At 36.8% G+C, this 11,494-nt stretch overlaps 1 protein-coding gene across 1 annotated transcript in view; it reads left to right on the top strand.

The window, feature by feature from the left end:
• CENPU (centromere protein U) overlaps nt 1–11,494 on the top strand; it is a 31,622-nt gene that overhangs the window by 16,238 nt on the left and 3,890 nt on the right. The window contains exons 6-7 of the mRNA XM_012643985.1: nt 2,680–2,752; nt 7,449–7,557. Coding sequence (XP_012499439.1) covers nt 2,680–2,752; nt 7,449–7,557 — 182 coding nt within the window. The remainder of the gene's footprint in view (nt 1–2,679; nt 2,753–7,448; nt 7,558–11,494) is intronic.

Here is an 11,494-nt window from a genome sequence, read left to right as displayed (position 1 = left end):
CCCGCCTCGGCCTCCCAGAGTGCTAGGATATATGTTTAATAAAAATAGCCTCCAAAAGAAGCTGACAAATCAGGAAGAGGGAGGGGGAAGGGTGGTGGATGCGCTTAGAATACTCACAAAAGGCATTTTTCTAGTCTGCTGTAAGCCAGGTTTTTAAATCAAGTTATTAAGTGATGTGGTCAACATTGTCCCACCAACAGAGATGGTGCGAGAGGTGGCCTGTGGTCCAAAGGAGACCGTGCAGCCTTGAGGGCACACCCCTACATCCGCCACTGGCAAGTGGCCACAAGGGTGGTCCTGGACAAACCCCCGAATTTGTTGCCGCCCAACTGGGTCCCTTGCCCACCACCCTGTGAAGGCTAATATACTAAGACAGCAGGAGTTGCAGTGGAGAAAGAGTTTCAGTTTGCAAGGCACTAGGCAAGGAGAGGGGAGTAATTTCTCAAATCTATCTCCTTGAGAATTTTGGGGGCTAAGATTTTTAAAGGTGGTTTGGTGAACAAAGGGCTAGGGAATTGGGTCTGCTGATTGCCTAGGGGTGAACTTACAGAGTTGGGAAGCAGAAATTGTCTTCTTGGCTGAGACATTTCCTGGATAGGTGGTTGCAGGATGCAGGACTTGTTGGATCGGTTCCCACACCTGGCCACTAGTCTGGGTGATGTCAGTTGGCCTCCCTGAATGCGGAGTCTGGAAGACATCTCAAAAACCAGTCTTAGGTTTTACAATAGTGATGTCATCTATAGAAATGATTGGGAAAGTCACAAATTTTGCACCTGTCAAGGAGATGTGACCTTGAGCAGTGAGCAGTTACAGCAGTAGGGAAGTTAGGGAACAATGGCTGGTTAACTTTTAGTATAACTTTTATAGAAATCAGACTTTTATCGCTATTCCTGCCTTATGGCCTTAAATTATTTTAATATAGACAATTTCACTGGATTGGACCTTGATGGGGGTTGGGGTGTAATTATACAAGTCATCTTAGAATTCTGCTTAGCACAAACTCCAGTCTGTGTCTCGGTGGATCTGGTCAGAGGTTGCTTTTAGGCTTTGTTTAGGGTATGTCTAGAGTAGGCCATGCTCTAGGGCAGTATTAACAGAAAAAATCCAAACTCTGTAAAATAATTTAAAGAGGTTTATTCCGAGCCAAATATGTACGATCACAGCCTGGGGACCCACACCCAAGAAGTCTTGAGCAAGTGGTGTTGCTGTAGTTGGGTTACAGTTTGGTTTCATACATTTTAGAAAGAAAGGAATTGCAGATAAAATCATAAATCAGTACGTGGAAGGTGTACATTGGTTTGGCCTAAAAAGGCAGGACATTCGAAGCAGGAGTTTATAGGTTATAGATGGGTTTAAAAATTCTTTGATTTGTAATTGGTTAAAGAAATGAAGTTTTATGTAAAAGCTTGGACTGTCTTAAGGAAGTCAGAGACAAGCCCCAATAAACCAACTCAAGTGATCTGTCAAGCAAATTGGTGACCTGTAGGTGATTTAACCTTTGCTGTGCATGGCCTTATGCCCTATTTATAATTTAGTATCTTACTGTCCAAGGCATCCAATCTCGGTTCCGTTTGTGGCCATGAGCTCAGTTTTAAGGTTTTTCTGGGGTCCCTCTGGCCAGGAGCGGGTCCATTCGGTTGGAGTGTGGGGCTTAGGATTTTATTTTAGTTCACAGCAGTGTTTCTCGACTTGTTTTCATTGCATCCCTAAAAAGGCCTTTTAGACTTTTTTCCCCCTTCCCTCACAGACACAATTAAATTTTAATACTACAAGTATACTGTATACCTGTTTATATACTGGGTCCCTGTGAAGGGTCACAAACCATTTTAATATCGAAGTTTTTTTTTTCCCAACCCCTGCTAAGAACCAGTTGTTGCCCTCTTGGGATCAGTATTGACCTGAGATAGCAAGCTAAGTGTGGTCTTTCTGCTGAATAGCCGGGTGTGAGGTCTGCATTTTCTGATTTTCCCCAGTGCTGCTTGTCCTCTCTTATCTGTTAGGTTGTTTTCCCATGATAGCCGCTTTCTGGTAGACTGTATGTCTCACCCAGCACATGGACAGTACTCAGTCAAGGACTTTTGGGTAGCTCCCAACCAAACGCCCACGCTCTCCTCCAGGCAGCTTATTCCAGGTGCCGTCTCAGCTGAGTGGGATTTCCGTGCACCACATGGACTTCAGCTTGCTGTGCTCCCATCTAGAAATTGTATGTGTGGGGAGGTGGCATTCATGGGGCTCACCCTCTTGAGTTTCCCTTTTTTCAGGGAACTCAGTGTTGTGTTGCTGTTGTCCTGCGCCCAAATAAAGTTGCCGTTCCCAACCCCCTATTTTCTGGTTGTTTATGGCAAGAGAGCTAGTATAGAAGCTGTTGCTTCATCACAGCTGGGAGCAGAAATTTCAGCTGATGACACACATTGTTATCTTAAGTGATAAAAGTTCAACTTCCTCCAAGGCAACGATTGTTGTAAATCAACTGAAAGTGTTATTTGCTTTTTTATTTTGTGATGGTTTTATTTAATTATTTGCAATGTTTCCTTCTATTAATTTAGGTAATTTATATTAATACAACTATTAGAAGTAAATAAGAATTGCTAAAGTACTGAATGACAGTGTTTGATAACACTGTCTTAATGTTTTAAGAGGAAGAAAACTTAAATATAATAAAAACCTATGCTTTTTTTGTGGAAAACTCAGGAAAAAGGGAAGACGTCTCATGGCACAAGGGAGAAATCAAGAAGTGAAACCGCAGACTCAGGTACATAATGGTATTTTATACTTTGTCACTCATTCAAGAATTTCATGGGGAAAAAATTCTATTCTTAATTTGTCAAAGTAGTAAATTATAAATACGTAAAATTGCCTCTTTTAGAAATTAAGAATATGTGACTTTGGAGTAACATTTTTTCTAACATTTTGTCATGAAAATTTTCAACATACAACAAAGCTGAAAAAATAGTATATATTCGTATATCCACCACTTAGATTTTACCAGTTAACATTTTATTATACTTGCTTTGTTACCTATCCATCTACTAATCCACTAATTTTTTAATACATTTTAAAATAAATTAGATGTCAGTAGTTCTGAAATACTTCAGCATGCACATGATTAACTAGAGTTCAATGTTTGTTTACACTGTTTTCTTCTAATGTAAAATGTACATACAGCATGATGAAATGCCCAACTCTTAAGTGTATAGTCAATTGAGTTTTGGAAAATGCAAACACATGTACTATAGATTAGTTTTGCCTATTCTGGAATTTCATATAGATGGAATCACATAATACGTACTCCTTTTATTTTATTTTTATCCACTTCCTGTCAAAGGAAACATAGTGTGTATTTTTGTATAAGTTTTCTTTCAATTTTTTTACTCAGCATAATTTTTTTTTGAGATTTATCCATGTTGTTTTGTTTGATTTTTATTCATACTGTAGTTCATCCAGTCTCTTATTGATGACAACTGAGTTGTTTTCAGGTTTTGGCTATTATGGACAAAGCTGCTATGACCATTCTTATACACATGTTTTTGTGAACATATGTTTTCATTTTTCTTAGTCAAATAAAAAGGAGTGAAGCTGCTGAGTCATAGGGTAGGCATATGTTTAATTTTACAAGAAACTACCAGACTTTGGAAACTACATTCCCAAGGTAGTTGTATAATTTTATATTCCCACCAGAAGCTGCACAGTTTAAAATGTTACTCAGAATATAATGAACAGCTTCATAGAAGGTATAACTTCTGGTGTTCTGTTGCACAGTGAGGCAGCTGTGGTTAACATTATTGCATTGTGTATTTCAAAATAGCCAGAAAAGAGGATTTTGAATGTTCTTACCATGAAGAATGATAAATGTATGAGGCAATGGATATGCCATTATAAATATCTGGATTTCATTTTTACACAATGTGTACATATCAAAACTGTACCCTATAAATATGTACAATTACTATGTGTCAATTAAAAAAAGAATCCAGGGCCTCCCAAAAAAAACAGATGAAAAGGAGACATCTGTCCTCCACCCTTGACTTGTAGCACCTAAATATCTAGAAAAATGCAAGGCTAACAAAGCTGGTTTTTGGGGGAAAAAAAGTAGAATAATCCTATGACTATCAAATTCAATCAGTAGTTAAAAATCTTTCTATAAAAACTAACAAAAAACCGCTCAGTTCCAGATAGTTTTATAGGTGAGTTTTAAAAGACATTTAAGGAACAGTTAATTCTAATCTTAAGGCCAATGACACCAAAAGAGAGACCCACGCATACATGGAAACTTGACGAGTGCATGACAAAGACGGGATTCCTGGTCAGTGGGGTTTTCCCTGTAGGGAAATGAAATGAGACCTCCTCTGACTGGCAGCATAAACAGAAAAGCAGTTCTAGGTGAATTGAAGACTTAAATGTGACCGGTAAAATTGGACGGTTTTTACAGAAAATATAGAAGTATTAATAAAAAGACAACCTAGTAGAAAAATGGGCAAATGACACCAGCAGATTTTTACAGAAGAGGAAACAGTAAAACATTTGAAGGGAGTCCATTTCTAATTACAGATTATAGCTACAATGAGACACCCTTTTGCAACTACTAAATTGGCAAATAGTTTAGTCTCTCAATTCAAATTTAAGGAAGATGTTGTCGGTGGGAATCTTTAACAACTGCAAGTAGAAAGAGCTATAACCACTTTAAAAATCATTTTGGCATCTCTCTTGCAAAGTTCAAAATAGGCAGACTTCGAAACCTAGCAGTCGCTGTGGGTGTGTTTACTAGACAAATTCTTGCACATGTCCGTGAAACATGTATGTGAGTGCTCCTAGGACTACCTGTGGTGCTAGCAAAATACTGGAACAGCCTATCACAGTAGAATTGATAGATGAAGGAATCGTATATTTATGTGATGGAATGGAATACAAAAGCAAAACCTTTGCTGGTACATTAACAAATATAAAAAGATCAAAAACATGCAAAACTAAACTCTACGTCACTTAGGAATACATTCACATTTGGTACAGTTACAATGAAGACTCATACAATAAACACAAAATTCAGAATGGCGGCTACTGACAAGGTTGGCAGGGGATGCATTCAAGTGGGGTATGCAGAGTGCTTCAGTGTCTTATTAATGTTTCATAAGCTGTACTGTGGTCCCAGGAGTGTCTCTTTTATTATTCATCTTTATATATTACACACAAAAACGTTCTCAGTGTATAGAATAACTCATAATCAATTATGCCAAAATTAAAATGTTAAATAAGAATGGATAGGTTGGATAGAATGGTTCTTAATTAAACTTTAGCTGGACAACAGTGGCTCACACCTGTAATCCTAGCACTCTGGAAGGCAGAGATGGGAGGATTGCTTGACTTAAGGAGTTCGAGACCAGCCTGAACAAGGGCAAGACCCCGTCTCTACCAAAAAAAAAAAAAAAATTAGCTGGGCAAGGTGGCTTGCACCTGTAGTCCCAGCTACCTGGGAAGCTGAGGCAGGAGGATCACTTGAGCCCAGGAGCGTGAGCTTGCAGTTAGCTATGATGATGCTGCCATCCAAAAAAAAACCCAAAAACTTTTAAAAAATCTTTCTATTAACCCTGAGAGCATAAGAAAGATTTTATTGGGATTAATAAGATCTTCAGATATTGCGTCTTTTACAAAAGCAGGACTACTTTTTACAGATTACTGGTTTTTCTCGAAGTCCTGGCAAGCTGAGCTTAGATAAGCAGGGATCTGGGACCCAGGGGATAGTGGCTGCATTGGGGTAAGTAGTGTTGTAGGTTTGGCCTGGATGCATTCTCTTAGTACCTTTTATTAACTCTGTTCCTACCTGTTTCTGTTTTGTAAATTAATAGCAACAAAAACAACAATGTTTACTGCGTGTCAGTCATTCTACTGAGTGTTTAATATCATCCTTTTTCTAATCCTTATAATAAACCTATGAGGTATAGGTGCTATTTCATATTTTCTCCAGTTTTGAGAAAATTGAGATTAGATCAAAAAACTTGTCTGAGCTTGCACAGCTGTTAAGTGGACTCAGCTAGTGTTTCGGGTATGTGTTAACACATAAACTGCCCCAAAACTTAGTGATTTAAAACAGCACTCAGAAAACTATTGTCTACAATCCAAATTTGGCCCATTGCCTGTTTTGAAAATAAACTTTTATTGGACCACAGCCAGATTCATTCGTTTGTGTATTGTCTGTGGCTGCTTTCACGCTACAGTAGCACAGTTGAGCAGTTGCCCCATAAAGCCAACAGTATTTACTATCTGACACTTTACAGAAGTAGCTTGCCAACCCCTGGTGCACAACCACCACCATTTTATTTGCTCACGATTTTGCTTTGGGCAATCTGCTCATTTGGTGCCTAAACTGGGGTGAAAGGTAAGAGTCTCTGTTAGTATGTCTGATGCCTTGAGCCCTCTCATGTGACCTCTTTTCATGTGGCTAGCTTGGGCTTCCCTGTTGTTTGATAGTCAAAATTTCACATGACAGTTGACTTCCAGGAGGGAGCATTTCAGGAGGTGAAAAGTGGCAGAAGCTGCAGATCTCTTAAGGTCTGGCCTTGGAAGTTGCACAGTATCACTCCATATGTTCTTTTATTCAAGCCAGTCCTGGGGCTGTCCCAGGTTCAAGGGGAAGGAAAATAGGAAGGGGTGGCAAAGAATTTGCAGCTGTTATTAATCCACCACAGCCAAGAGTTGTGCACACGTCAGTGTGAATCCAAGATGAACTCTCAGCATGTTCGTCAGTTTTGCAGTATTAAACAAGAAACTAACTATGGAAGAAGAGTGGACGATCCTATCAATGAATCATGTTAACATTATATAGAAAATTTGAGCATGCTTTAGAAATTTACTGATTATAACACCATACAAATGTATAGTAATTTATAGTTTTGTAAATAAAAGGCAGAACATGTTTTATTCCTTCCATTTAATTGAGGAAATTGGGCCTCTAGAAGGTTAAATCTAAGATCTCATGAATAGTAAGAAGTTCAAACTAGAACCTAGGTCTTCAGATTCCTGTCCAGTATATTACCGTATATTACTATAATTATTTAAATTAATACACTGAGTGATCTTGATGTATTCTACAAATGGCCTTATAGATTAAAATTCAGCAAATGTAGCTTATAAAGAGGAGCTTTATCTCCAATAGTGTTGATAACAGCAGACTATTCAATAAAGGCACATCAAGGTAATTAAAAGGCAGCAGTGCTTTTGGTTGCTTCAGCAGAAGTGGGAGAACCAACAAGATAGCAGTCAGAGTATAGACAGGGGTTTGTGAGACTGTGCACTGGGATAGGAAGAAGTAAGTAGTGAGTCCTACGTGATTCTTCCGCTACAGCTATCTTTTACAATTTGGTGGGACTATTTTCGTTTCAGGCTTTCAGAACCCTGGACCTACAGCAAAATTATGAATAATCAGTATATTAAATTGACTTATCTTAATATTCTAGATACTTCCAACCTTGTAAATATTTGGCATCTAGAAGGAAAGAAAACCAGTGATATCATGGAGTTGGATATTGTTTTGCCTACATTTGAGAAAACCCTCCTAGAGTATAAGTAAGTCTTTTGATATTGTGATATATGTACCTAATAAATTTCCCTTGTCAGAAATTTTTACGCATCCCACAGTTTTTGATATTATTACATTAACATGATGAAATAGTTTTTGATTTTACATTTTCATTATAACTTTTTCTTTAATCCTTTGAATCATTAGAGTATGTTTTTCTATGTCCAAATATGTGACTTTTTAATTTAAATTTTTGTATTAACCTTCTGTCTTCAGTATGTTGTGGTATAAGATCATAGTCTGGTAATACCTTTTCTTTTTTTTTAATTTTGAGGCTTTCTTCATGGCCTAGCATATGATCTATGTGGAATCTCTAATTGTTGGATCTATTTATAATGTCTAATTATTGAATCTATGTGGAATCTCTAATTATTGAATCTATGTGGAATCTGTGATTATTCAATTTTTCCTGATACTTCTACCAATTTTTGCTGTATATATTTAGAGACTATTGGGAACATCGTGTTTAAAATTTCTGTGTTATAGATTGAACATTTTATCATTATGTCGTGACCCTCTCCATTCCTAAACATGCTTTTAGGAATGGTAAGATCTACTTTACCTGATGCTAATTGCTGTCATTAGCTTTCGTCTGTGAGCATTTGCCAGATTTTACATTATTTTTAATTTCTTTTACTTCCAACCCTGTGTGACCTTAAACCTTAATGTTTCTTATAAATCTTTCTATTTTTACTTATTTTTTTAAATTATTATGAGTACATAATAGTTGTATGGGTACATATGTTTTGATACAGGCATACAATGTGTAACAATCAAATCAGGGTAATCAAGGTATCCATTACCTCAGGCATTTATCATTTCTTTGTGTTAGGAACATTTCAATCTCTCTCTTATCAGTTATTTTAAAGAACGCCATAACTTATTGTTGACTGTAGTCCATTCATCCATCAGTGGCACTTGGGTTGTTACCACCTATTGGCTAATGTGAATAATGCTGCTATGAACATTGGTATAAAAGTGTTCAAGTCCCTGCTTTCAGTTCTTCTGTGTATACACCCTGAGATAGAATTGCTGAATGATATGGTAATTCTGTGTTTAATTTGTTTTTTTAAGGTACTGTCAAACTATTTTCCACAGTGACTACACCATTTTACACTTCCACCAGCAATACACAAGGGTCCGTTTTCTTTATATCCTTGCCAACACTTGTTTTCTGCTTGTTTTTTTTAATAGTAGCCATCCTAATGGGTGTAGCATGGTATTGTGGTTTTGGTTTGCATTTCCCTTATGATTTGTAATTTTGAGCTTCTTTTCATGGCCATTTGTGTATCTTCTTTGTAGAAATGTCAGTTCAAGTCCTTTGCCCATTTTTAATCGGATTGTTTGGATTTTTGTGGTTGAGTTGTAGGAATTCTTTGTAGTCTGGATATTATCCTCTTTCTGTAATAGATATATGGTTTGTAAATATTTTCTTCTGTTCCATGGGCTGCCTTTTCATTCTGTTGTTTCCTTTTGTGCAGAAATGTTCAAGTTTGATGTGATCCCATGTTTGTTCTTTTGTTGCCTGCGCTTTTGGTGTCATATATAAGAAATTATTGCCAAATCCATCATGAAGCTTTTTCTCTACGTTTTCTTTGAGTTTTATACTTTTGGGTCTTATGCTTAGGTCTTTAATCCATTTCGAGTTAATTTTTGTATGAGGTAAAGGTCCAACTTTGTTCTTTTGCATGTGGATATCCAGTTTTCCCATCACCATTTGTTGAAGAGACTGTCCTTCCCCATTGTGTAGCCTTGGCACCCTTGTTGAAGACCATATGCCCTCCGCATACCTGAAGGTTCATTTCTTGGTTCTCTGTTTTGTTGGTCTATGTGTCTATCTTTATGCTGGTACCATCCTGTTTAGATTACTGTAGTTTTAGTTACATGCTTGGAAATCAGAAAGTATGAGGCCTCATGCTTTATTTTTCTTTTTCAAGATTTTTTTGGCTATTTGGGGTCCTTTGATATTCCATATGAATTTTAGGATTTTTTTTTTCTATTTCTGTAGAAAATGCCATTGGAATATCAGAGATAGAGATAACCATTGAATCTGTAGATTGTTTTGGATAGTGTGGTCATTTTAACAATATTAAGTTTTCCAATCCATGGGCGTGGGATGTCTTACCATCAATTTGTATCTTTAATTTCTTTCAGCAATGTTTTGTAATTTTCAGTGTACAAATCTTTCACCTCCTTAGATAAATTTATCCTAAATATTCTTTTTGTTATCGTAAATGGAATTGTTTTCTTAATTTCCTTTTTGGATTATTTATCGTTAGTACATAGAAACACAACTTATTCTTTTTGTTTGTTTTGTTTTTGAGATAGTCCCGCTCTGTCTTCCAGGCTGGAGTGCAGTGGCGCAATCACAGTGAGCAAACAGCTCAGTGCAATCTCCAACTTATAGGCTTAAGCAATCCTCTTGGCTCAGCCTCCCGAGTAGTTAGGACTACAGGCACATGCCACCACACCTGGCTAATTTTTAAATTTTTTGTAGAGATGGGGTCTCACTGTGTTGCCTAGGCTGGTCTCAAACTCCTGGCCTCAAGCAGTCCTGTCTCGACTTCCCAAAGTGCTGGGATTATAGGCATGAGCCACTCCACTTGGCTACACGATGTGTGTGTTGATTTTGAACCTGGCAACTTTACTGAATTCATTTATTCTAACAGACTTATTTGTTTGTTCTGGTGGAATGGCCAAATTAACCTTCTGCCAACTAGAAAAGGAAGCAAATTAAATCCAAGTATGCAGAAAAAATAAATAATAAAAATTAGAGCAGAAATCAATGAGATTGAAAATAGGAACTCAGTGGAGAAAATCAACGAAATCAAAAGCTGGTTCAATAACCTTATCTAGCCAAGCTAACTAAGAGAAAGAGAGGACACAAATCACTAATATTAGAAACAAAATAGGGGACATCATTACAGATTGAACATTAAAAGGATAATCAAGGAATAATATCAACAACTCTATGCCCACAAATTTGTTACTCTAGATAAAATAGACAATACTTTGAAAGCTATAATCGGCCAAAATTCCCATAAGAATTTGAACAGACTATCTGAATAGGTCTATATTTATCAACGAAATTGAATTAATAGTTAATGACCTGCCCAAACAGAAATCACTAGTGGGCTCACTAGTGAATTCTACCAAACATTTAAGGAAGAAATTATACCAATACTCAGAAAAGTTTCAGAAGACGGGAGCAGAGGGAATACTTCCTAACTCATTCTATGAGGCCAACATTTTCCTAATATTAAAATCTGATAAAGACATTACAAGAAAACAACAGACCAATATCTCTCATGAAAATAGATGCAGAAATACTCAACAAAATATTAGCAAATTGAATCCAACAATGTATAAAAAAGAATTATTTTCTTCAATGTTCTGTGGAGGCAAAAAATGGAATTTAAAAAAAAAAAAAAGCATTACACACCATGACCAGGTAGGATTTATCCCAGATATGTAAGGCTGGTTCACCTTTCAAAATCAACTAATGTAATCCATCATATCAACAGGCTAAAGAAGAAAAATCACATAGTCATAGTAGATTCAGATAAAGCATCTGACATAATCTAATACCCATTCATGATAAAAACTCAGTAAAGTAGAAGGGAACTTCAACTTGATAATATCTACCAAAAAACTCTGTGCAGCTCACATCATACCTAATGGTGAGAAATTAGAAGCTTTCCCACTAATATCAGGAACAAAACAAGGATTTCCCCTCTTACCAGTCCTTTTCAACATCGTACTGGCAGTCCTGGCTAATGCAGTAAGACAACAAAAGGAAATAAAAGGGATACAGATTGGAAAGGGAGAAATAAAACTGTGTTTGTTGTCAGATGACATGATCGTCTATTAAGAAAATCTGAAAGAATAGACCAAAAAAACTCCTGGAACTAGTAATTGATTACA

The sequence above is a fragment of the Propithecus coquereli genome, unplaced genomic scaffold (assembly GCF_000956105.1).
Source record: "Propithecus coquereli isolate 6110/MARCELLA unplaced genomic scaffold, Pcoq_1.0 Scaffold203, whole genome shotgun sequence".
Lineage (NCBI taxonomy): Eukaryota > Metazoa > Chordata > Mammalia > Primates > Indriidae > Propithecus > Propithecus coquereli.
Note: the sequence above shows the minus strand (reverse complement) of the source record. Positions and strands in the feature narration are given on the sequence as shown.